This window comes from Cupressus sempervirens, chromosome 6, assembly GCF_028749045.1.
Source record: "Cupressus sempervirens isolate cs-2001-9-10 chromosome 6, ASM2874904v1, whole genome shotgun sequence".
NCBI classification, from domain to species: Eukaryota; Viridiplantae; Streptophyta; class Pinopsida; order Cupressales; family Cupressaceae; genus Cupressus; species Cupressus sempervirens.
This window is the reverse complement of record NC_143123.1, coordinates 655727030-655753511: the sequence shown is the minus strand read 5'-3', so window position 1 is coordinate 655753511 and position 26482 is coordinate 655727030. Positions and strand designations below refer to the sequence as shown.

The following is a 26482-nucleotide window of genomic DNA, read 5'->3' as shown; positions in this document are numbered from 1 at the left end:
CCAAAATGCCTTAAAAGGATTACAACACAAAATAAGAGAGACAACCAAGACTCAAATAGGTCCACACAAACTCCCAGATTGATCCACATCATGATCACATGATACATGCATTGAATACACCAAGAACTCCAATCGACACCAACACACTATCAAGCGTTAGAAAACTCCCAAGCATTGTCAAGCAACCAACACATGTCAAGAAACACAGTTGTCGAGCTCCTTCAGTGACCGAGCACCACAATGATCGAGTACCTTTAGCGACTGAGCACCTTAGCCAACACTATGCCCAATAATGATCGAGCACCCACCCTTCTTCTTTGACCGAGCACCAAGCTTATCCACCAAGACCATTCATTCAAGCCTCGAACTGAGAAACACCATAGAGATGACCAAGCACCTCTAACTTTTCATAAAAATGTTTGAATCTTCAAGAACCTCAAATGCCCCTACATCAAACTAAGACATATTTCCTTTATCATTTTTACAAAATTAATCATGGTTTTTGATTTCTTGTGCATCTCACATCCATCTTCCTCAAACATAAGGTTATATCAATTATCATACATTTTTTCCATTATTCAAGATAGACATTAACCCCTTTACATAGTACACATTATTAGTGTTATACTTTCCATCAAAATTGATAGAACTAATTCCAACTATCCTAGTTGTTTGATCACCTCCAAATCTAACTATACCTCCATCATACATTTAAAGTTTAAACAACTTATTTTATATCATCATTCATGTGATTATAACATTTTTTATCAATAAGTCATTTGTATTTATCTCTTCTAACATGTAAAGCAGAAGTTATAGTATATGTAACCTTAGCATCTACTTTCAAAATCTCAATAGAAATAATAGAAAAATATTCTTCTTTGATTGCTAGTACTAAACATTGATAAACTTATTCATAATCAAGTTCATCATTAGAAATACTAGTATCTTCTCTAACATAGAAGGCTTTCCTATTGAACTTTTTTTTTCTTTCCTTATTCTTTTGCAAAATTTTTAGGGCATCTAGATGCCTAATGACCTTTTTTTATACAATTAAAACATCTAAAAGGTAACTTACCTTTATAATTCCCAATTCCTTTCTTCATTATTCTCATAAAATTTGTCTTGGTCTCTTCAAAATCTTCTTCCTTGCCTAATTTGGTTTTCTTAAACATAATTTATATCATTGTATTGATGGTTCTCGATTCTCTCAACTCAAAATCAAGTAAAGATCCATATATTCTCTAGTGTTTTGGTTCCAATTAAGTGATTCTTTTACATAGGAGACCTTAGACCTATAGGGTTTGGTAAGATTTCTAATTACCTTTTGTACATCATCATTTTCTTCCAAATTGCCAACAAGACTTATGATCTCATTCACCATATCATAAATCTTCTATAGGTAGATAGTTATATTGCCATCTTCTTCTATTTTCTTTTATACTTGGTTTTTGGATATTGAAACTTAGCTTTTCTATTAAATAATTTCTTTCAAAAAAATATTCTTAATGTTTCTCAAACTTTATAAGAATTTTCCAATATATATCTTTAGTTAATTTAGGTTATGATAAGGCACTAAAAAATGTAGACCTTTCCCTTTCATTGTCTTCATATGCCTCAATTTTATCTAAAATATTCATAACATTTTTCAATATCATATAATAATTTTCAATAGTCTTCCAACCTTGCCTCTCAAAGAGACCAAGTATCCATGCACCTGCATTTTTAGATTGGCATAGCAAGATCCACAAAATTTAGGTAATGTCATCTTGTTCACCACCAAGATATCCTTACGTGGTTAAGCTCTTCTCTAAGATGTCATATCTCTAATACTAATTACAGAATGTGCAAGACAATTGGATGTGGATGAATGAGTTGCTCAAAAATTGTAACTTCAAAAACCTTTAATTACTTGTACCAAATTTACTTTAAACTTTTAATTACAAAAAATTATATGAAAACAAAAATCGTAACCATAAACACATGAAATGTCATATTTTTCACAAAACTTGAGAAAGGGGAAAATCATGGAGAAGATTATTCTCAAATATATAGATGTCGATTAAGGTGGATTATAAGATAGTTGTTAGATTGTGGTGACTGATCAGGAAAGTACTATACATCATAAATTCTTTAGGACTCGAGGCATTGCCCTAAAGAAAAAAAAAATTGGGTCCTATTTTATCAAGATTTTGGGCCAACATGTAATTATTAATTATAACCGTAAAGTGATAAAAATACTTGTATAAAAGAGCTTAGGGTTAGGGATTGTTTTATAGTTGTGATGCGAAATTGGTTCTTGTGGCGATATTGAGCTATAAGGGATTACGAATTGTAATCAGGTTGTAATCATTGGATCATAATAATATCGGACTTGCTATTTGGTGGATGTAGCCCAGGGATTGGGTGAACCACGTTAAATCTTGGTGTCTTGTGTTCTTTTCTGTGTGATCTATTATTTTTCTAATATCGGTTATATCTGCATGTAATTGTTATTTCTGTCTGTGGTTTATTCCTAACAATAGTCTCCCTATTAGAGGCTCACTGCCCAAAAAAAGCTCATTGTTAGAGGGCTTATTGCTCATATAAAGAAGGACACGAGATAATAGACCTACCATTAATATACAACAAAATGTAATATTTGTAATCACCTTTAGTTTAGTGCTTCAAGTTGTCCACAATGCAATGCACCATAATTCATACTCAACTTATGCAATCAAGGAGAGAGATCATCTTTCATTCATTCTCATCGTACATACATATACTTGAAAATCTTTTATGGAAAAAAAATCCATATGCCACACATGCCACATGAACTATAATATGTAACTTTTATTTATACCAATCCTTAAATAGAAAAGTCTCACCTATTAGATAGGGAAGTAGCCAATTGTAGAAACCCAGGACAACTCTAATACACCTTGTGAAAGGTGGATGGACAAAATAAACTAAAATGGAAAAATACTCAATGTGTTGTGGCACTAATATATTTCATTAACATTTTTGTCCATATCAATAACATTACAAGATGCCTCTATTTATAGAGGGCTTTGATCATTTCTAGAAACATATAAATTGACCGACATAGAACAATTAGACTTTTCTAGAATTATTTATGACTTCCATAACTTTACCTAACCCTATTCGTCTATCCAAGAATTTCTAGAATCCTCTATTATGATTTTACATTTAATTTGAGGGGGAAATTACACATTCCAAAACCAACCACAATTTTGAATTAGTTTAGAACTAAACATTTTCTTGGTGGGGAGGAATGAGAAATGGGTCACCACATTCCAAACTAAGACCAAAAATAGTCTCATACATGTTACCTATCTTCTTGCATACACAAAGACAAATAAATGAAGTGCAAACTCCTATAGTGAAACAAACCTAGAGTAGAGACACAATAAACATTGAAATTATGTCACCAAAATCCAAAATCGCATGGCAAATAAAATAAATGAAGCTAAGGATGTTATCGACTTGTTTCCAAAAATGCACTATCAAAGACCATTAGACAAAGAAATGTGAAGTGTACATTTTATAGATAGAATACTATTATTTATATCAAATTCAATGCACTACATTGTAAGCCATAAAATCTTGAATTCAATTCCTCCAAATTATACTCAATAACATATCAAACTTTTACAAACATATATTCTACATGACAAATATGTGGAGAAAAATCCACATCATCGTTGCATACAAAACATGTTGACATTAATGTGGAAAATTATTGACATCAATGATAACCATGTTGAATTACACTCTATCCAAACATGTGCATTCTTATCGATACTGCAATGAGGAGATAAAAAGGCAACTATGGTTGACCTTCATGTGAGAATGAACATTTAGGAGAATGAGACTGATGTTTTATCCAAGGGTCAAAATAGCAAGGAGATGGAAGAAGTTATTCCTTGACAAGGATAACTAAAGGAAAAATGAATAGGGTTGTTATGGGAGCTTCCACTAACAAGCCAAAAAATAAAAAAGTAGTTAAGGAAGAAAGCAATAGTAAAGGAACCAAAGAATTGGGACCAAGGGCCGGTGGCAACTTGAAAGGAGGCACTAGAGGATCTTCAAAAAAAAGGGGATATCATAGATGTCCCAAAGAATTTTACTTAATCTAATTCTCTTTGTTTTCTATTTTTTATAATGGATCTATGTCCCCTTGTTATTTAGCATATGATGGTCTTTTATTATATTTATGGTTATCTTTAAAGACTTAATAATTAATGTTCTAGAGAAGGTTAGATTTAGGTTGCTTTTGAATTAGGTTTCTAGTGACTACGGGGTTAGTTTAGATTTCAATTTTAAAATCTTGCAAACTAGTAGTCGTTGGGTCTATTTTGTTCAGCATTGGGTGTTTAGTGTTGGACTAATCACCAACATTGCCCTTCAAGATTCGTAACATGGCTTAACTGCCTCTTGTGTTCCATAAGTCCAGTAGGTGTATCTTGCATTGATAGGTCAAGTTTTTGGTACATTGACAACCCTATCTTGTACTAAGTGGTATCAAAACATTTGGATAGTGGGTCTACTTGTTCTTGTTAACCTTTAATATGGTTAGAATCTTTTAGCAATGGTTCAAGGTCTCCTAACATGGATATGTCCTCTAATAGGGATTGTTGTATTAAGTGAACTATATTTCACAAGTAGCTTATATATCAGTACACTATCTTGTGGCTACCATCCCCACTAGCATCATCCCTCTTATCAACGATTTCCCTAGTCAAAAAAACCATTGTGTTATGGTTTACAATTTTTTATTTATATGCATCATTATTTTAATTATTGGTGATCAGTTTTATAAGTTTGGATTTAATTATATTTTCTCTCAACTGATTCAACCCCCTCCCCCCACGCCCCGCCCACCCCCCCACCTTACCCCTATTAGTTATATGTGGACTTTACTTCTTAACAATTGGTATAAGAGCTTGGTCATAGGTTCAAACCTCCTTGGGTAATGCTAAGGGAGGGTCATTAGACTAACCACCAACATTCCCCTTTGGGAATCATGGCATGGCTTAATTGCCTCTTGTGTTCTATAAGTCTAGTGGTTGTATTAGGCATTGGCATGTTGATATTTTGGTTCAAAGATCAATGGTGTTCCATTGTTGGATATTTCTTAGTCTTTATTTTGTTTTGTTTTTATGGGATCTAGTTCTTTCCATACTTATCTAATAAATAAACATAATGTTTAAATTATATCCTCATTTATAAGAATATTGAGTGATTCAATTTACTTCTAAGAAATGAAATAATATTTTACTAATTAAACTAATCATTAGTTTATTTTATAATGTAATTAACTAAAAAATTCCTCTTCTTTCCAAATTGTCTAATTCTCAGTGCATAATACATCATTAATGATGTTATCCGTCAAAATATAATAGAATATAATAAAGGAATGACCATCATATAATTTTCAAAATGAAGTGCATGTTTGTCCTTGCTCACAGTATAGTGGCTTTGACTCTTGTTCGTTGTGTAATTGATCTAGATGTCTCCTATGCAACTCGTATTGTACCCTTTATTGCCCATGTCTCCTTTGTTTTGCATGTTGCATCTACTCTATCCAACTCTATGGTAACTTCTGGGAAACTTGCCACAACTCCAACCCTATCTAGGTTGGGGGCTTACTCTTTCTATGATCCCCCTAGTTCAGGAGTGCTAGGTGTTCCATATCTAGCTAAGGGATATGTAGGGTTCTAACTTCTCCTAAAACTATTGGTGAAAGGGTTCATGTTTGGTTGGCCAATCATTCTCAAAGATCTGAAATTGGAGTGGCCAAGTGATGCAGGGGCATCTAAGGTTCCTGAGGATTCAAGCATTTTTATGGAAAGCTAGAGGTACTCGATCATTGAATGCGCTCGGTTGATAAGCTTGGTGCACGGTTAAAGAATAAAGGAGTGGTGCTCGGTCACTGTTAGATGTGGTGTTGGCTAAGGAGCTTGGTCATTGAAGGGACTTGGTCATTGAAGGAGCTCAACAATCATAGTAGTTCTTAGCATGTGTTGGTTTCTCGGCATGCATTGGGAGCTCAGTAATGCTTGTGGTTTGGCTGATGCTCGGCTTAGTTTCTCTGACACTCGGTCTAGTCTTGGTTCCTATAGGTGTTGATTTGTTAGTGAGCTGACTTTTGGCATTTAATTTATGTATGGGTATTTAATTTGTGGTGTAGTCAACTTGTGGCTCAACATATATTTAATGTAAGGGTTTTAATTTAATTTGTAAGGAACTGGGCCAACTTGTGGCTTAGCTGGGTATAAGTAGGGGGTTTTGTTGAGTCTTTAGGCATTCATTCATTCATTTAGAAGGAGTGGATCCTAAGTTCAGCATGGAGTAGCTGAAGGGTGAGTTTTCTTGAGTCTATGGATAGAGCACTAAATGTGAGGTAGTTTACGACAAGATTGTGGTAGAGTTGTGAGTTTGTGAGCAAGGCTAGTAGCTAAGGCTTGAGAACCAAAGGATTGTTTGGTGGACCTGAGGGTACAAGTGTAGATTCTTCTTGGTGTTCTTATCTAGTTGTGGATCTAGACTAACTAGGGTTTGGATTGGATCTTGAGGGATCTTGCAGAATTGTTTTGTAATTGTTTTTTGTAATTGGCCCTAATTAGGAAGGCCTTACAGCCTGACACATTGCATGTAAACAGTTATATGTATGAACAAAGTATTGTGATTTGGTATCAAATCTTGCATTGTTGTTGTGTTTCCATTGTGTGGTTATTTGTTGGGGGCTAGTACATCTCCTTTGAGGATTCTCCTACCTTGCACTACATCACCAAGATATGGAAAATGTGTATTTCTACCAAAGATGTAGGTTGGTTTTTAGATTCATTGGTTTATGACATTCTCTTCCAAATCTTCATCATTGGGTGATGAATTCTTTGTGAACTTTCATCCCTAGTAACATTGACTTTTTCCTTTATGCAAATAGGTTGTTGATTGTTTATTCACTTCTTTTAAAGAATGAGATTTAATGCTAAGAAAGTTGTGAGTTTGAAAGACTCACTCTCTTTCTACTAAACCTTAGATATACTCCTTCAATCCTCTCACTGAACCACTTAATTTGTGTGTAGCGCGGGTTCATATCTCAATTCTTCCCCTTTATTTTTGGGAGAACTCTTGCTTTGAGACCATTGGTAACTCTATAGGTTGTTGCCAAAAGGTGGATGAGACTATGACTTAAAGACTGACATGACTAAAGCTTTTGGTATAAAGGAAAGGAATTTTGTTAAGTATATGGCATTGTATTGTAATTATAGAATGTTAATTTTGGCACTCTATATGATTGAAATAAATGTAAATTTTATGTCAAAGTAAAGCAAAGAAGTTGTATGTATAGTTTTGAAGAGGAACTACAAAAACTGATCAAATATAGATGATATAAACACAATGGAAGGTTTTTGTATCTATCTCTATTGATAGCACTGTACAGTTGTATATGTATCTTTGAGCAGTGGGCTCATCTTGCACCTTTTCTAATGTAATTACAACTCCTAATAGGGTTGAGGCTTCTAACAAGGACATATACACTATACGGATGTAATCAACTCTTAACAGGGTCAATAACTTTCCAAGATACTTTTGATTAGTGGATCATTTTGTGGGTATGATGCAGTATAAGGTAGATGAATCCCTAAAAGAGATTTTGCATCCTTGGGTTGTTGGAAATCTTCCATCATCCAAAAATATATTTGTTGTTTTTTGTCTTACAATTACCTAGCTAATAATTTGTGTTGGTAAACTCTTGCTTGTTATTTCTAGATTTTGTGGGCTTGGCTTCATATGGTGGACATATCATCAATCATTACCCTAAATGTGCATAATCCAATGTGGTAACTGGCAAAAGTTTCACTTCATCTTCTCAGGTGTTGATTTCTTATGTTTCTCTTCATGCCATGCCTGATATTTAATTCGATGTAGTTCTATATTTAAGAGTAAGCCTACGCGCTCTTGGATCTAGGCAGATGTTTAATGTGTCAACCTGTACCTGAGACCACATAATGTTATCACATGTATTATGTATTTGGTCATTAATTTAGTGAGGGTTAGCCATATATTATAATGCATGTTTCCTATTATTGGGAATTGTGAACTCAAAGTTGACCTATGTGTCCTCATGGCTATATATGTAATGTCCTTGAGCCTTAGGAGGTACCATTCATGTAGTATTGAAGTAGTATCATTCAAGAAGATACTTAGAAGAAGCTTGGATAAGGACTTTGGTCTGTAATTTGGAATATACATTGGTCATAACTAGGAAGGCCTTACAACCTAGCATATAATATATTTTATCTACAAGTTATCTTATGAATCAATGGAATGTATGTGGAACTTTGATGTAATTGAAGCTCATTTGTTAATAAAGTGCTCCTTGCAATGAAAGCTTTTGTACCTTTGTTGTATTGTATTTGTTCGAGGCTTGGTCATTTGTCCTAAGGATTTGCCTGCCTTGTACTACACTACATCAAGGTACCACCCCCACCGAGGTTTTCCCTTGGCCAGGGTTCCCTAGTTAACAAATAATGGTGTTACGAGTTGCATTGTGTTATGTTTACTTTTCAGCTTGATCATCTAAGCAAGTTTAAAGATTGTAAATAATATCCATAGTTAGGCAATAGTTTGTAGAACACTAATTTATACACCCCCCTGTATTCCCTATTTCCAACACTCTTGCTTTGAGGCCATTGGCGACTCTATAGGTTGTTCTCAAAAGGTGGATGAGACTATGACTACCATGGGTCTTTCTACATTTACATGCACTCGGGTTGACATTGATACCTTCACATCTCTCACTGGAGATGTGATTCTCATGGTGGAGGATAGGCCATGGACTCAAGCAGTGAATTATGATGACCTCCCATTTCAATATTATCAATGCATCTCTACTAGTTACTTGGCAACTATTTGTTCTCTCTTGTAACATAAAGGTGTTTCCGATTGGTGGAAGGATGCTAATGATGAACATTTGACTATCCAAGCCTCTGATTCTTCCTCTAATGGTGAATTACAAGTTGACAATGACTCACTTTTGGATGAATCTCCTATTGCAAATCTAGGCTCACTAGTTCTTGCCCTGACTAGTGTGGTCCCCTCTATCCGTACAAACTATTCTTTGTTTAATGCTCCTCCTCTTCTCCACTCTTCAGTTTATAATGCAAAAAAAATTAACGCTATGCCCCTTGTGCTGACAAATTTTCAAATAGAGGTTCAAAAGTTCTTCCCCCTTCTGGTGGGAATCTTAATGATATCACATGGATAGTTGTTCAATGGCATATGAAAATCATTTTTCAATTTCTCATTCTTCTCTCCATGTTGTGGGTGAGTTGTTTGAGGCATCCTACTAGCCTTTCTACTAGCATGTTGTTTATCTTTTTATTTGCCAACACCTCTACTATCAGTGTGTTGTTGATCTTTTTTTATGCCTACAGGCTACAATTGTGGGGTCAACACCCTTGTTTTGTTACGGATTTTAATAAAAACAATCAAATGTTTATGATTCAACACAAGCAAGCTACAAAATTGTCATCAATTCATATGTAGACTTATGCAAGCCCTGACAGGACACATCACACTCTATTCACATATGACATGCCTACAAGCACATCAAGTCCAATATGACAGCTCCACAATAACGAGAAAATCACTTATACGTTCATAATTAGGTAAACAATCAATGTGTCTACACACCCAAGTCACACATCGAGTGTACCTACAACATACATAATAGTTGAAACAATGTTCAATCACCAAAGAGAATATAGTGTCACATATATCATATCAAAAATAACTCAAGGAAATGAGCTTTTTCAAACTAACTATTTAGAAAGAGAGACCCTCATCACGTCCAAAAATAACTCAAATTGTCAATTGGCTGGTGGTCTATTAGTGTGACGGTTCTTAATGAGCCCACAAGGATCAATCTTGTTGGAGTGGAAAACTCGGACATCATAAAGTATAGGGTTAAGATTATGCTTTGAGTGAATTCGACAAATTAGATACTCCTTAGTCCTTAGCGGGAGAAAAATATTCATTTTAGAAAAGTAAAGCCTTGCTATTAAATGTATTCCAATGTCATTCAAAACTGAAATTGTTAATGATCCCCTGGTCTCATAAGTCTTACATGTTCCAATGCAATTTTGAGGGTAAAAGCACTCTTTGTTGATGTTCATTACTGACGAAGTTTCTAGTGGCAAACCGTGGAAGCCTGTCATGGTCGGTTGGTTTGAGTAGATGGTAACCACTTAGCCTCCTCCGTCCTTCCCTCAAATTCTCCATTTCATAAATCAAACAGGCAAGCACCAACCGTTTCCTCGTAAGATTGGCACGTAATGGGAAAACCTAGATACTGAATTATCTATAAACAAATGTAAAAGACATCCTTTCAGTATAATAGGGCTTTCCATAAAATGCGTAAGCTATTGTTCGTCATCGTCCAAATTAAGGTGCACATCTCTGAATTTCTGGGCAAACATCATGTAGTATCTTGGCTTGATCATGGTTTTACAGATAATTAGATCTTTCTATGTATTACAAACAATTATATGTGGAGTTCTATTGAATGTTACATGTGAAATTGCCCTAGTAGTAGTTTGATACAATGGGTTACACCACATTCACTTAATGAATTCTTCTTTTGTTACACATTACTATTAGGGCATTGGACCTTCCTTCAATATCTAGGTTTCCCCGTTATTTGTTTTACCTGTTTATTGCCCTTGTCACTACTAGCAATCACATCTCTGGATTTCTTAAGTAAATTTCATAAAGTATTTTGAATGGACCAGGACTTCATATTGAATTAATTATTTCTATGTATTATAGTACAAACTGTCAGCAAAGTTTCTATTGAATGTTGTGTATAAAGATGCCATATATTAATGGTAGTAATATGCGAGAAGAGAAAATCTCATTCCTATCTATCTCACAGATTAGTAAATGAATTGTAGATGATTGGTCTCACTCCCTCAGATTGGTACCTCAACTAAAACAGAAAAGTTGTCATGGGGAAGCTTTCTGTTACTATAATTCCCAAGTCAAAGATAATGGTTCTCCAATTACAGAAAACCACATATTTCCCAAACTCTGATGATCCAGTTTGAATGGGCTTTTTTTTTTTTTTTGGCTTCAACACTTCTAACGTTGCAGGAGTTGTATAAGATGCATGATAATCAATCTCCTTCACCTTAGAGGGATATCCATTCCTCCCAAATTTGCTCATCTCCTCAATAAAACTACAAAATCTTTTCAGTTTTGTCACAAAATGTATTCAACAGAACTTAAGGAGAAAATCAAATCCTATATTAGCCCGTCAAAATGAATGATGATTCCTTGCAAATTGGACATTTACATATTTGCTTTGTGCTCCTAATCTGAAATTATCATCTGCCCGTGTCATGCCATAGTTTTCAAGCCAATATACTAGGGCCGTGGTCATTTAATATTCCTCTTTATAGGGTCACGATGAAAAAATGTAACGAAGCATCAGATAATTAAATTTGAGCACAATGAACACCGTAACAATAAAAAGCTCCAAACTACAGGATGTTGTAGTTAATAATATTCGAAGTGGAGATTCTAACAGTTAAAGATAAAATGCTGATCAAATAAGACAAAAAATATGGTGATTACTAATAACTGCTAATGAGTTTCAAGGCATTCAAATGCTGTCCTCTATGTACCAGGTGATTATGCAGATAATACTCACAAATTTCTTATGAAAATGTTATTTCATTCATGATCATATATCACAGCAACATCTGTATGATTCAAATAGACATCTATCTCATCTTGAATACATTTCGCGTCCAAAGCCTCCATTACTTGAAACTTTGAAAGCATAACTAATGGACATATAATCTAAAACCAAATTGTTGTTTTCAAATTTCATATCTAAAAAATTGGCACAAACATTTAATCATTCATGGCATCTCCTAATAGACATAAAGCCTGGCATATTACATGAATTTGACAAATAATCTGAATAGGAAACAAAGAAAAAGATAAAGCATGCACCAAAAACATTGGCACAAGCATTTAATTATTCATAATACCTGTGGTTCAATCCTAAATATTTATACCATATGAATTTTAACCTATTGGAAAACAAATCTAAGGGGAAAAAATCCTATCACAGAAAGGATAAAATGTCCAACAATGTTGTGTACACTCAGGCCACGCCCTTCAATTTCTTGGTAATGGCAGCAAGATGTTTTCCCTGGTGAAAAGCTTGCTCCAATTCTAACTTAGTGGGCTGGCGTGAACCATCTCCAGCATACGTTCCAGAGCCATAGGGACTTCCACCTTTGACTTGTTCCATCTCAAACATGCCAGCTCCAAATGTATACCCTATAGGTACATAGATCATTCCATGGTGAACCAGTTGCGTTATAGCTGTCAATCTGCATATCACCATCATAATTACTGCAATTCTTTAGTGACTTCTAAATATTACAAAGAAAACTTCAAATTTTATATTATCAAGAATAGAGTTTGATGAAGTATCTTTAGAGTTACAAATATAATCCTATGAAAAGCCTAATTCCTTTTCATGCCAAATAGCAAATGACAATGTTCTCCAAGGAACAGGATAGAGGCAAAGATTGTAAAGATCCAATTCAATGTTCGTGCAAAGTTGTAATTCCCCGGGATACAAATAAAACTATAAATTGTATGACTAAGTTTGTGAAAGAACGAAAAGAATGAACAATTGAACAGATCCATGATACCAAAAATCATTCGTGGAAGTTAACTGGCAAACAATTAGATAAAGACTTTTTTTGAAAAGATCATTTAATTGGGGAAAAATTAGGTGTGAATCAGGTTAGACTAAAAGATTTATAAAGAAAGAAAAAGGATCATGGTGAGAATTTTCATAAAAATGAAAAACATCACAAAATACAGTAAAAAATTTGCCCAAATTTGTGACTTTATGCTGAATTGGAATCCAGAAATCAGGATAAACTCTTTTTGCATTATTTTTTCAAAGTGCAATTATTTCATTTATAAAATCATTTTCTGGTCTGCGATCAAATTGCAATTTTTTGGCAATTTCTGCACCAACTCAAAGCCACTTCAAGTTTCTCTTTTCAATAAGATTTACGCACTCAAAGATCAACATAGCAAGATATTCTACTTAGCAGCATGCACTCAATATTACAGGCATAAACCCTAGAATGGAGAAAAAAAATTACAGATAGAGGGACTTCATTGATTAGGTTAAAAAATTGAAGAGTTAAATAATCCGCTAAGATCTGCTCGTCTGTTAACAGGATGATATAAAATATGCAGGAAATAAGGTATGGTCATTTTCTCTTCCCTGAATTGTAATTAAATTTTCTTGTTAAGAAAACATTGCTTCACATTCTTTACAAATGATGAGGTTGAACATGCACCGCCAAGTGAAAATCTTTAGCATGAGAATGTAGCTCATGGAGCTTGAAGCCCTTTATTGTACTTAAATTTATAAAAGGTATGTCATTTCTATCAATGTCTGTGTTTCTTGATGGGGGCACCAGCAAAAGTTTTTCCAAAATTTTAGGGTAAATATATATATGGAGAGAGATATAGAGAGCGTTCATCTTTACGCACAGACAAAAGGTTCTACAAATGAAGATGAATCAGTCATGAACACACTCACATTCATTTTACAGTGGCAATTTCCTATCTAGTGTTGGCAGATAAAAAGTCAATTTACAAGGAAGACAATGTTGGTCATGGTTAAGCTGCATCAGATGCAGCCAAGGTAACAGGTGTCCCACCCATCAATGGAGGTCTAAAAAGCCATAATGCTTGTGGTACGGCCGCTTGAGTTTTATAAGACCACTCTCTTCTACAGACATGACAAAATTACAATAGCACTGATCAAGCAGAGTTGTAAACCACGAAATCAACAATTATAAAAATTGTGAATACAGGTTATGGAATTTTATGATACTCTAATCCAAAGACAAACAGAACAAGAACTGCTGCAAGCTTCAAGGTTTCCAACTTTGAAACATATGGAGTCCCTAAAAATGGCATGTAAAATTTTGAGTCAAGAAGCAGAAACAAGTCAGCTCGCATCTACACCACAAGCTCGGGAATTGGGAAAGTCAATGTCTATTAGCATAAAACGTTATTCAACCATTAAAATAAAATAACTCAATCCCCCATATAGCCAACAACATGAGACTCAATATTCAAAATTCTAAAGTCCAGTTATCAAATGAAGTCCTGATTCCAAGACAGAGATTTTGATCTAAAGACGGATAAGGCTACAAAATTAGCAAACAAAATCCACTTTCAAGTGAGAGAATGAAACTTCCAGTCACAATAAAGCATCAAGAAAACACGGTAGTTTTTATTACATAGTTCCAAAGCAGCAGACTTGTAGTTTCTATTCAAAGAACATAATACACTAGCAACACAAGGAATGGAAGAAGCATAGAAATCAAGTTAGAGAAATTAAGTTCAATCAGATAACAAAAAGATTTGAAATTCGGGAAGTTCTGAAGTATACAGATCCGGACATTCCTGGGACATCATTGGGATGGCCTGATCCCTGGGGTTTCCCTATGAGGAACATATCATTGAGGGGCATCCCAAGGATTTTCCCAAAGTTAAAGAAATAAAGAAAAGAAAAATCAAACAGGACTGAAGATTCCAATGCCCAGAACATCCCCTTTACCAGATACACCAAGAGACACAAGGGAGCACTGATTGTATCTTCCGACTAGGTTGAAATAACTTGACTTCCTTTTCTATCCATTCTCGCCAATATAAAGTGAAAATGAGATTCAACAAATTCAATCTTTATATAGTTTTGCTTGGTCAAAATGCAATATAGGAATGCTAGCTCGCACATAAAGATCAAGAACATAAGTTTCTAGTATGAAGCTGCAACTTGTGTTTTTCCTTTTCAGAAGGATTTGGTGCCTTCAAAGTTCAAGGTATATAAAAACTATAACTACTAAAAAATTGGTTTACCTATCAAGCACCATGTCATTTCAAACTTTTTCTAAAAATTCGAAATTTGAGAATAATTTGGTAGAGTCTGATTTATGATGTTGAATCCCATAAATATCCATGGTAGAGGATGTGCACTGTGAATAATTCCCTGTAGTTTTCTCTCACCTTGTATGAAAGAGACTCTAAATTCTTCCATTTTTTGTGTGGTTAATATATTGTAGCTACAAAGTAAATACATCAGCATCCTGCAAGGAGGATTACACAGATTGCATGACACAAAATAAAGTTATAGTTAATCATAAGACCTTTTCAAAATATTCCTACGAAAAGAAAGATAAGAGGTATTATGAAAAAGAATATATATTACAGTTGTCTTAAGCTACTTTACATGTTTTTACCAAAGACAAGTCAATCCAACTGTTAACCAGTTTTTGTTATGAGAAAATGTTGTGTCATTTGTCCCATCTTTTGTACTTTGAAGTTTTTCTTATTGATTCCATGATACCAGCTATAAAGTTAACTCACTGCAGGTTTACCTTAACACCTGGAAGAAACTACTCGACAGTGAGTAATCTCTGACACAACACATCACACATTGGAGAATTAGCCAAGTTGGGACTTGAGGCACTGCTGTCTGCTCACAATAGAATAGAAACGGAAGGAGCTATTTGTTTGAGCCTGTGGGAGTTAGAATATAAGAAATTACATGGTGGGCACCAGAAGGCTTGTGCTAGATCTACAGAAAAGGGGCTGGATAAATTGATGTTATGTTATGATACTAATAGCCTTGATTAGGTATCGAATTTCAGTCACGCAGTCAAATGTATTCTAAGATTTATGAGAAGCAGGGCTCCACACTAAGGTCTTTCAAAGGGTCTACATTTTTCACACGGAACATCAGGTATGTCTTAATAGTAAATACTAAGATGCTAGCATTCACCAACTTTTTCTGATTATTGGGTACTGATTATTGCAAATGTTAGAGCAGAACTAAATCCTTCTTGCAGATCTTCAAATGTGAACCCAACTTAAAGATTACTAAATAGTCCTTGGCAGGGAACAGATATTTTTCCTTCCACATAGAAGTATACACTGAGAAATAGAGTTCAAAACATAGAGACATTTGTATAAAGATAAAAGGATTACTTACGCGGTAGTCTCTTGTCCACCACCCTGAGATCCAGTGCTCAAGAAAATGCCCGCTGGCTTGCCAGCCAATTGCTGAGTTCGCCATAAACCACCTGTTGCATCCAGGAAAGCTTTAAACTGAGCAGCCATCATGCCAAATCTTGTTGGAAATCCAAATACAAGGCCATCTGCATCAGCAAGTTGCTGAGGTTCAATGATTGGTGCTTCAGTCTTGGGTGTTGCACCCATTTTCATAAGCACCTCCTCTGGAAGTGTTTCAGGAACCTGTCCATCAAAAAAGTTCATAAAAGAAGTGGGCAAATAAGTTTAGAAGGAAAAACTACCCAGGAAGATGCATTTTCCAGGTGCACATAATGAAGAATATTCAAAGATAATTAATAGTCTAAGATAATTTTCCAAACACCTAGCAAGAACAAGATAACAGCATAATAAATGAAAGTATCATTCAATATTGAGGACTGATATTATAGAAATATATAACTAATACAGCATTCTTGGAGCATTCTGAAGAAATTATTAATTCCATCTTTAGAGACATGACAATATTTTTCCATAACCCAGCAACAATAGATAGTTCTTGAATTTTCTTTGTTCATCCTGATGTTCTGAGTTATGAAAACATTGTACTAAAAACTGTTATTTTCTTGGAGAGCTGAAGGCCTATAGGTTAAAAATTTGGTTGATTCTGTTGATTCAGGGGAAAATAATTTCAACATTTTTTGAAAGATGCTTCAAAGTTGTCTAAGTTTGTAAAATTTCCAACTATAACCTTACTCCTTGGATGGGATATTAATCAATAAGAACTTTGTTCGCTAATTCTGCTGTCAGATTGCACACTCAAATATCCACATGGTTGACATACTTAGGTTAAAAGAACTTATACCAAAAAGACTGTACATTACAGTTGAGCCTGTAGGCCCTGTACAGAAGCTCAATTTTTTTTATGGATATATACATGGGAAATGGTGAACTGTCAATAATGATCAAGTGTCAAACAGTCTAGTAGTCACATTGAATCTATCAACCCTGGAACATGAATGTATTCCATAGACTGAAAATCACTTCTTGTCTTCTTTTTGGGATACTGTATGCATGATTTATGTAAAAATGGATAACACATATTAGAGAAGGTGTCTTCAATATATATCAATCAATCCTTGGCTAAGCTCTCATCGGTTCACTTCCTCATCTGGTGCAGAGTGCATGATAGTTAAGGCCAAAAATCACATGTTCACAACTTATGTTAAAAATGAACAAATACATTAGAAACTTGGTGCAAGTATTAATTCACCCTAGATAAGCTAGTTATAAAATTATTTATGTAATTTTTTGAGGTGTGTTTAATGGAAACCAATTCTCTAGCTTACTTGGCTGTTCAAAATCATGCACCCTTTCATTGGATTTTGTTTCCTTCTATGGTGCCAAATGCACAACATAAAAGGCTAGAAATCCAAAATCAAATGCAACGGGAGGCCTTTTCTATTTCCAAATATATGATAGGATGACTATATACTTTGGATATAAAATTTAAATAATGCTAGACTCAAAAGAAACAGTTTATGTCTAACATTATATTCCAAATAAAACAATGCTTGTAAGAGCATTCCGTACCTGCCATAATGTGGCCTCTACCCCCTCAACAGAGGCAGCACCCTTTTTAATTTCTTGAGCAAGCTTCTCCACGTGTCCATACATAGAATAGTACCTGCAAAAAATATCACACAAGAATTATGGATATATCATTATAATGGGCCAATGGAAGCTACATTGAGTTGATTAAAGTCATGCATTTTAAAATGATTAACAGTTAGTTAAAGAAATTTCTTATGTTGATTTAAAAAGACTAACAAATTACCAACTTGAATAATCCAACAAAACATCATTTCGAATTAGATTCTCCACAAGACTAAATCATGTAGCAAGTAAAAAACTGAAGAAAGAAAAAGTAGATCTCCTTGTATACTATCATTTTGTCTATCTTTTTCCACATTTCGATTATTAGACTTATAACTTCATTTTGTTTCATTTATAAAACAACCTTCCTCGTTTTTATATTTGATAATTATTGGGTAGTCACAACTAACATTCAACCAAATCATTGCCTTGGTATCCGAATTTTTGATAGCATATTCATACAAAGAGATAAATAAAAGAAAAAACAGTCAGCTCCCTAGGTGTTTCAGGGTGTTATAGAATATTCTGTCATATGATTGCTTGGCAAAGAGTTCCTTTCCTTGAACCTAATTCATTGAAGCATTGCCTTGCGCTAGCTCTAAAAGAAGAATACGTGATTGGACCTAATAGAAAATCAACAGAAAATTTGAGTAATCCTAAATCCATTACATCAAAAAAGTTCATAGATATGTATGTGATAGATTCTTGGATTATGCTGTGTACAAATATTTTCCATCAATGTCTTGGATCATACCAAATGATGCATCATCAGGATAAGACGATTCTACATGATCTATCACATGCATATCTTGATGGACTACGGAAACTACATGATTTTATGTTCATAGATGTCAATTTTGTTCCTTTTAAGCCTCAAGAGAAACTTGGATTAGTAAAGATAACACTGATGATTCATGTCCCTGATACAGTGGCCAATTCAAGCACATTGGTGACTCTGCACCAATGCCTCTTGGCATCATCATTTTCTTAGGTCAAAATTCCCATTTCATAAGTCATTACCCTTAATCATAATGGTACCGATAACTTTGCCATCTTTGTTCAGCAAAGGCTGGGAAATTCAATGCTCTACTTACCTCTTTTGCTAGGACAAGAAATTAGTAAGGATTTTTCCTAAAGACGATAACAGTTTGACATTTATCAATATTATAGATAGGTAATCTTGGTAAATGCTTTCAAAGACCTGGGCAAGGTGTTGGTATTCGTGTATACAAAAATTTTGCAAGCTGTTTCTGGATTCGACCATGTAAATTTTTTTGCATCAACATTTTAGATCACTCCGTGATCCATCATCAAGATGATATTGAAAGAGAGAATAAGGAGTTATTTTGGATCACACTCCGTGATCCATCATCCAGATGATACTGAAAGAGAGCATAAGAAGCTGATCACACTCTGTGATCCATCATCAAGATGATACTAAAAGAGAGCATAAGGGAGTTTGGTTCAAAGCATTGATGCAAAAAATATTTACACAATCAAATCCAGAAACAGGTTGCAAATGATCTCATGGGTTGTGGAAATGTACTTGCTCTTATGAAAAAGTTATTTTTTCTATTCTTGGAAGCCATAATGAAAATGTTTCATATCATTGAAAATTGTTCAGAAAAAGAAGGTTGGGGATTTTCATTGTTCACATAAAACACTTATTTCATCAATTCCCAACATGAGACAGATCTTGACCAGAATGACCACTAGTTAAACTAATACGAATGTTGTTCTACTGTGGATTCATAGGAGGAGAATCACTCTATTCATGTACAGTGGCATAGAAAATGTCTTGCACATGGAAAGTTGAACATATTATTGTAGCCGTTGAAGTGGCTGTCTTGTTTTCTGAGGAAACAGGCAACAAAGTTCACTGTAAAGATGGGGCTGTGTTAATCATGACAAGTACAATTAATCAATATCAGTGTGGAGCACAAGGTAAGATTTTAGCACCTACCCTTTCGAAACGAACCAACAATCCTTGAGACCTGGATTCATACACACATAGATACTCCGTAATGTCCACATGCATATATTTCATCTACCCCTTCCAACGAAGCATGCGGTTAAGTGATAGAATTCCTACTCATATGAGAAAATGATATGAGTTCTATTACTTGTTCACCAATATAATAGTATAAAGAATTCTATGAAGTGGTCTATAAAGAAATCGAGAAATAATGAAAAGGACAATAGCAATATGGATAACTGTCATGACTGCAAGTTTTATCAAATGGACAGTAAGATTTCAAGCAGCATCTTGAAAGCCTGGGAAACACGCATAGATAACTCGTACTGTCCACATGCATATATTTCATCTACCCTTCCAACGAAGCATGTGGTTTAAGTGATTGAAGTCCTACCCATATAAGAAAATGGATATGAGTTCTATTACTTGTTCCCCAATATCAGAGTATAAAGAATTCTAAGTGGTCTATAAAAGACATCGATAAATTATGAAAAGGAAAATACTATGGATAACTGTCATGACTTCAGATTTTATCAAATGGACAGTAAGATTTCAAGCAGCATCTTGAAAGCCTGGGAAGCTTTCAAAGGCTAATCTATGTGGTTGAATCAAAACAAGAGTAGTCATTAAGAAAAATAAGAAAAACATCTCCTAAGAGATTCCATGTTTTTTTTAAAAGTATGGCTAACAATCTACTTACCCAGCTTCATCGCTCCCCGCATAGATGTAGAAATAGCTAATTGATCCCACCCAAAACATCTTCTTAGAAAAACCGCACTAAATAAAAAACGGTAAGTGCCACGTCCAGCCCCCTGGTTAAACTAAAAAGTTACCATTGCAATTGATATTAGATGATCCGGGTTCAAACTCGCCTGATTTGTTCCCCCAGGACTTGCGGGCCGATATGGCCTGCACAACAGGACAAGGCTGGGGAGTTTAAAGGTGCGTCACGACCTCTCTCTTGGATTACCCTTTTTCCGCTAAAAGGAAAAGAATACATTGAGTTCTCAAAAACAGATAATTTAGGAAATGTAAATGTCTTTGCAGAGCCACGCAGGAACTACTAATATTATTTTACTTCTATTCTGATTTATCAGTAATTGGCCTCAAAAGCTCGTCCCCCAAATATCAACATGACTTGATAGCGTATGATGATGGATGCCAACAATTGCCAAGGTATTTTGGTTCAAATCAATTTTCAAAAGGTCGCTGAGAAACCGTACAAATTCCACGGCCAAATACGTCTATCAGATCAGTTTATAAGGATTTCCGAGTACCAGGAGATAGGGTCCCCCTGCAATCAGGACTAGCATTTGCTTTGATTTTCGAATCCACACACCCGAACTTGTCTAAAAATAGCATGTACTATCGAAAATACTCCAAGAGTAACGTTCTTTTCAAGTTTTCAATCACAGTAAAGTGCCCTCCAATTAGAAGATCCTTGGGCAGCACATTAGCAGTTCTTGAACAATAGGCAATGCTGCTTATAGGAAACGCTTCAATGAGCTGCCATTAGATTTATATTGCTTTGTTTTCGCATTTATGTCTTTTGGGCGACCATGATTTATTTACTTCCACCAAAAAAACAGACATATATCAAGTTGAGGAGTTTGCAGGCTTCTGAAATTTATCAGAAAATACTATTTTAAGAGTGACTGATCTCTTTGATTTATTAACGTTGGTCGCAAAAGATTAGGGCTAAACATCAATCAGATCAAAGAACAGAAAAACTATGGAAAAGACCGTGGGAAACAAATAAAAATGAAGAATGCAAACCCAAAAAATAAAAAATACATAAAGCTTCCATCTTCCTGGACCAAATGAAATAGTAATAACTTACACAATATAAACCTTGATCGACGCCATGTTTGTCGTACTAAGCCAAGAGGATCAATGTATGTCAAGGATCTCTCTTTCTTCCTCTTTCCTTGTGGAGATCCAGGAACAAGATGTGTACATTACGAACGACGATCTCGTTATTTTATAGCATATACACAATTGCACGAACTTGGGGATTCGTTTGCTATCCAATTAATTTAGTATTAATTTTGTTTTCTAGTTTTGTGGGTGGTAGGTGAGATGGGGGAACGAAGGTCGAGCATCCCAGTTTTGCGTTTAAATTTTACTCTAGTACATATAATAGACATGAGACAGAGACGGAGAGTAGTTAGGAGATTTTAGGCAGGTTGGAGAAAGAGACATTTTCCTCGAAGGCAAATAATGTATGCGATTGTCAAATACTTTCTGAATGGCTTAGGCGATAGTCTTATATTATTATAAATTATTTATGAATTTAAGATTCATTTCAATTTTTATTTTAAATTAGTAAAATTAAATAGATTTGATAAAATATTATATTCAACTATTATTTCTAATGTTGATTATTTTTAATTTAATTTTAAAAATAAGATAATATAATTAATAGAATGTAAATTTTTAAAACTTAAAAACATTTCATAATAAAAATAAAGACTATTTTTAAATTATCTAAATTTTAAATTTTAAATATTCAACATATGAATCAAAGTTACCATGTATATAATAAATTTTGATCTTTACAATTTGGAACAATAATTTTTTAAATAAATTTAGATTCGTCTAAATAATTAAATTTCAAATGTTGTCAAAAAAAATTAAAGTGTACTGATATTTATGAATTTCTAGTTTCATTATATTAAAACTAAAGATAGTATTATATAAAAAATATTTTAAAATTTAGTACATTAGAATTGAATATTTAAATTATAATTGTTCATAGCATATTATAATGATTAAATTATAATGGTTAAACTCGATATTTTTATTTTTGTTATCAATATTCAAATTTTTATTCAGCTATTCTAAACTTTTTTATTTTTTATATTGAAAAAAGTTGAACCAATTACAAATAAGAGAGCATCAAATATGTTGGGAGAGAAGAAAGAAAATCACTCTACTAGTTCACCACTAGAAAGCAACAAAATGCTTCCCTTACAAAACTAAATTTAATGAGCATTGTGGCTTTAATGATCTCTTATGTTTGTGATTTTGACATTTATATAATCAAACAATATAAACCATTGACTTAATCCTTCAAACACATACTTTGTGCTCTTGTCAATCTAGTACACTATAAATTTAAATTATTCACATTAATACCATACATTAAAAATAGAAATAAGACTAACCCATAGTAGTATGTAGTGATTTTAAAGTTGTTGGAATTTTTGTCTTGATGGTGTTCTTGTCCTAAAGATTCAAATCCTATTAGAAATGAAGACCTCCATATGTAGTCTCACTAGTCTATTAGAAATGAAGACCTTTATATGTCGTCTCACTAATTTATGTCAAAACATTTACCTCTCTTTAAAATTTTAAAAAAAACTAACTTCAACTAACTTAAATCAATTATCTAAAAAGACATTTTTTTTAAATGATAAAAATATAAAAATATCGAATTAGTACTTCAACTAATTCTACCATTCCTTTAAAAAAAATATCGAATTAGTACTTCAACTAATTCTACCATTCTTTAAAAAAAAATATCGAATTAGTACTTCAACTAACTCTACCATTCCTCTTTTAAGTTAGTACTTTATCTAATTCTACCATTTTTCTTAAGGTTCGTGCTTCAACTAATCCTATACAGTCAACTCTACGAATTCAAATCTTTTGACAATTTTATTTCAACCCTTTTGGAGTCGCACCAGCACATCACCATTCTACATTCACCCAAATAATAATTAACTCAGACATTGCAATGATTACGTATAAGGTGTCGAAATCAAGGTGGAGTGGAGTAAAAGATTAAAATAGGTACATCAAAACAGAGGAGAGGAGAGATACCTATTCCTACCACTTGGCTTGCATATCAAATTGTTCCGGTACGACAAATGCTTTATCCTTACAAAGGATTAAAATATGTGGGCCAAACGTATCCCCGCTGCCCATTCGCAGACCATATAAACTGGGCTTTGTGTGTGGGATCGAGTAATCATTTCTACTCATCGTTTTGACTATTTGGCTTTCATGTTTTGAGTGTGGTGTACAATCTTTGATTAGTCTTTGGGTGATAATATCGTCAAAAAAAGATTGAAAGGAATTAGAATTTCCGAAACAGAAAAGCCAAAGAGAGTTCCCCATACCAAACAATATAATAAGGTATCATCTTATGTCGCACGTTTCAGCCATGGCGAGCATAGTGTCTCTCAAATGAAAGCAACAAAGACGCACTGTCTACCACTTCCATCGGCCCAGGAAAGCCAATTTAGGGGATATCATAATTGGACTTAGTACTGTCAACAAAATACAAACCTAGAATGCGGTAGATCTGGTTGAAAACTAAGAATATATGTATGGATGGCAGGTATACAGTGGGCCTATGAGTTAGCAGGGTATGGAAACAGAGAAGACCCTACAGATTCAATGTTTGGACAGGTAAAATGTTATGGATCTGGCAAAAGTCCGTGCCTGAAAAAGAATTTAAAACTCTTGACAGCTCTCTAAATTGAAATAGCATGGAAATAATAGATTATCCACTTCTCAAACAGAATTAAGAGAAAATTAATTGAAGATTAAAAAAAAATTAGAAGAGAATTTATTGAAGATCATTTTGCTACAGAAGTACAAAGTTTATGTGAAAATCTGTCCAGCTAAAAGCTAAAAAGTGAGGTATCCATTCCCTTAAAGATCGTTTGCAACAGAATCACAATTTGAACCGCTGAAATAAAGGTTTTTTTCTATGCTCCACGGGGACGCGTCCCCTGCCTCTGTACCCTAGTACCCGTACCGGGTACGAAACGGGGACGCGGGTACGGATTTTGGCCGTACCCTGTGACGTCCCTTTTTTGAAGAATTCAGAAACGTCCCCGAAACGGCCAATTTTTTTGGGCAGGAAACTTGGGGACGGCCAGCAGTATCGGGGACAGTTTTGCCGTCCCCTATCCGTCCCCGAAACTGCTGGCCGTCCCCTTTTTTCCAGTCAATCTGGTAAAGGCAAACCATCCCCAAAAAAACATTTTTTCCTAATTTTTGTTGTTCGTGTGGCCCCTAGTCATCTTAAAGACATAATAACAATATGCAACCCATATTTGGTCCATTAAAACACTAACTCTTCTACTCATTTTTCGATTTAACATACTTGCTAAGAGGAAGGAAAAAAACATAAGAGCAGTAGCAGCAATGAGCAAAGATTGTGTTTAGTGAGGCAAGACTACGTTCGGTATTTACTATTTACCAACTATTTTAGTTGGACTTCTCTTTATTTCATTCTGATTTCAGCATGATACTTGAAGCCTTTAGGCATTTTAATTTTTGCTATATATGTATGTGAAATTGTTATAATGGAAGCACTTAGTATTTGCCATTTGATAATATTCCATGTATTTATCTTCTAAAATGTCTATGGTGAATGGTTTATCAATGTTATGATATACATATTTGAATTTTGTCTCTATATTAAAAAAAATCCCCTATGTTTTTAATCGCCGTCCCCTGATGTCTCGTCCCCTAAATTTTGGCTTCGACCCGTACCCGTACCGGAAACACGTCCCCGTCCCCTAAAACGTCCCCGTCCCGGAAACTCCGTGGAACATAGGTTTTTTTTCCTCGCACGTCGATGTATCCATTCACTCAAGGATCATTTGATGCACAATCACAATTTAAATCACTGAATTTTAGGTTTTCTTTCTCGCACTTCGATGTATCCATTCAGTCAAGGATCGTTTGAAGCACAATCACAATTTAAATCACTGAATTCTAGGTTTTTTGTCTCGTATTTTGAACCTCCTGTACTGCAAATGCTTGTCCCCACCACAAAAATCTAAAACAAACAAACACTAAAGCTAAATGAACACCGGGATTTCTCATGCCTTCCGATCAACACACTAATCTCATTCAATTCACCTTAAAACTGATTGCAGCTAAACGGGAAACGGATCATCCGAAGTCCAAAATTAAACAAAAGATTCAGAGAGAGCAGAAAACAGACAAACAGAGACATGATCTTTCAAATTCAGGTAAAGAGAAGAAAATTAACTCACACAATGTACACTTTGACAGCCATGTCGGAATCGATCGAATGAACGAATGAATGAATGGAAAGATTTCTCCTGTGAATTAATGTTTGCGTCCAGCGTACAACTGAAATCACTCCGACGGGTATTTATAGAAAACCGTTGGACTCGGTCCGGAGATGATGGGTACAGTTAGCGTAGAATTAATCTTAATCTCGATCTTAATTATAGTCGGGCTAAAAATTAAAGTCTACTTTGGCGGAGGGTTTGCGCGTCATGGGAACGTCATTGTCTCGACTAAGAGTAGTTAAGGGTTCCCCTCATAAAACCGTCCTAGACTAGAACATCACTCTTTCCCCATGCCACGGGCAAGAGATTTTTTCCTTTGAATAAATGCTTCTTTAAATTCTTTCACACTTGTTCTACATCCTTGTACTACAAATATAGCACTATTTCAACAAGTTTCAATAACAATCACATCTACATAAATGGTTATGTAAATTTGGATTGGTGTCAACAAGTTTCAATCACAATCACATTCACATGACTACATAACTATTTAACCATTTAATGTAATTACATTTATGTAAATTTGGATTGGTGTGATTATTAAATAAATAAATAAATTATTTCATGTTGAACTTCTACAATTATTCTACATTTTTAACTTTCTTGTACTAAAAATATCACATAAATGGTTATATAAGTTTTGATTGATGTTGAACTT

The 26482-nt window shown here is 34.4% G+C and overlaps 1 protein-coding gene and 1 long non-coding RNA gene across 3 annotated transcripts; one reads left to right on the top strand and one right to left on the bottom strand.

The window, feature by feature from the left end:
• The first annotated feature begins 10270 nt into the window (after nucleotides 1-10270).
• Nucleotides 10271-16708, top strand: LOC149553903 (uncharacterized). Its single transcript, XR_016353203.1, has 3 exons — nucleotides 10271-10460; nucleotides 15495-15865; nucleotides 15953-16708. It is a non-coding gene; the product is annotated as an uncharacterized LOC149553903 (long non-coding RNA).
• LOC149553902 (putative NAD(P)H dehydrogenase (quinone) FQR1-like 1) lies at nucleotides 11876-25878 on the bottom strand. Of its 2 annotated transcripts, none has more exons than XM_089789251.1 (4): nucleotides 25783-25878; nucleotides 17725-17818; nucleotides 16115-16377; nucleotides 11876-12416 (listed from the first exon to the last, which is right to left on the bottom strand). In XM_089789251.1, the coding sequence occupies exons 1-4, from the start codon at nucleotides 25803-25805 to the stop codon at nucleotides 12185-12187; spliced, it is 612 nt and encodes a 203-aa protein (XP_089645377.1). In that variant the 5' UTR covers nucleotides 25806-25878; the 3' UTR covers nucleotides 11876-12184. The 2 variants fall into 2 exon arrangements, with proteins under 2 accessions (XP_089645377.1, XP_089645376.1); XM_089789250.1 differs by lacking the exon at nucleotides 25783-25878 and adding an exon at nucleotides 21603-22884.
• Nucleotides 25879-26482: the final 604 nt, after the last annotated feature.

Coding starts and splice junctions, on each gene's coding strand:
- LOC149553902 (XM_089789250.1), bottom strand. CDS start 21,628: ATGGCGTCGATCAAGGTTTATATTGT. Junction 16,378..17,724: donor TAGAGGCCACATTATGGCAG/GTACGGAATGCT, acceptor TTTGATGGACAG/GTTCCTGAAACACTTCCAGA. Junction 12,417..16,114: donor GGTGGACAAGAGACTACCGC/GTAAGTAATCCT, acceptor GGTGATATGCAG/ATTGACAGCTATAACGCAAC.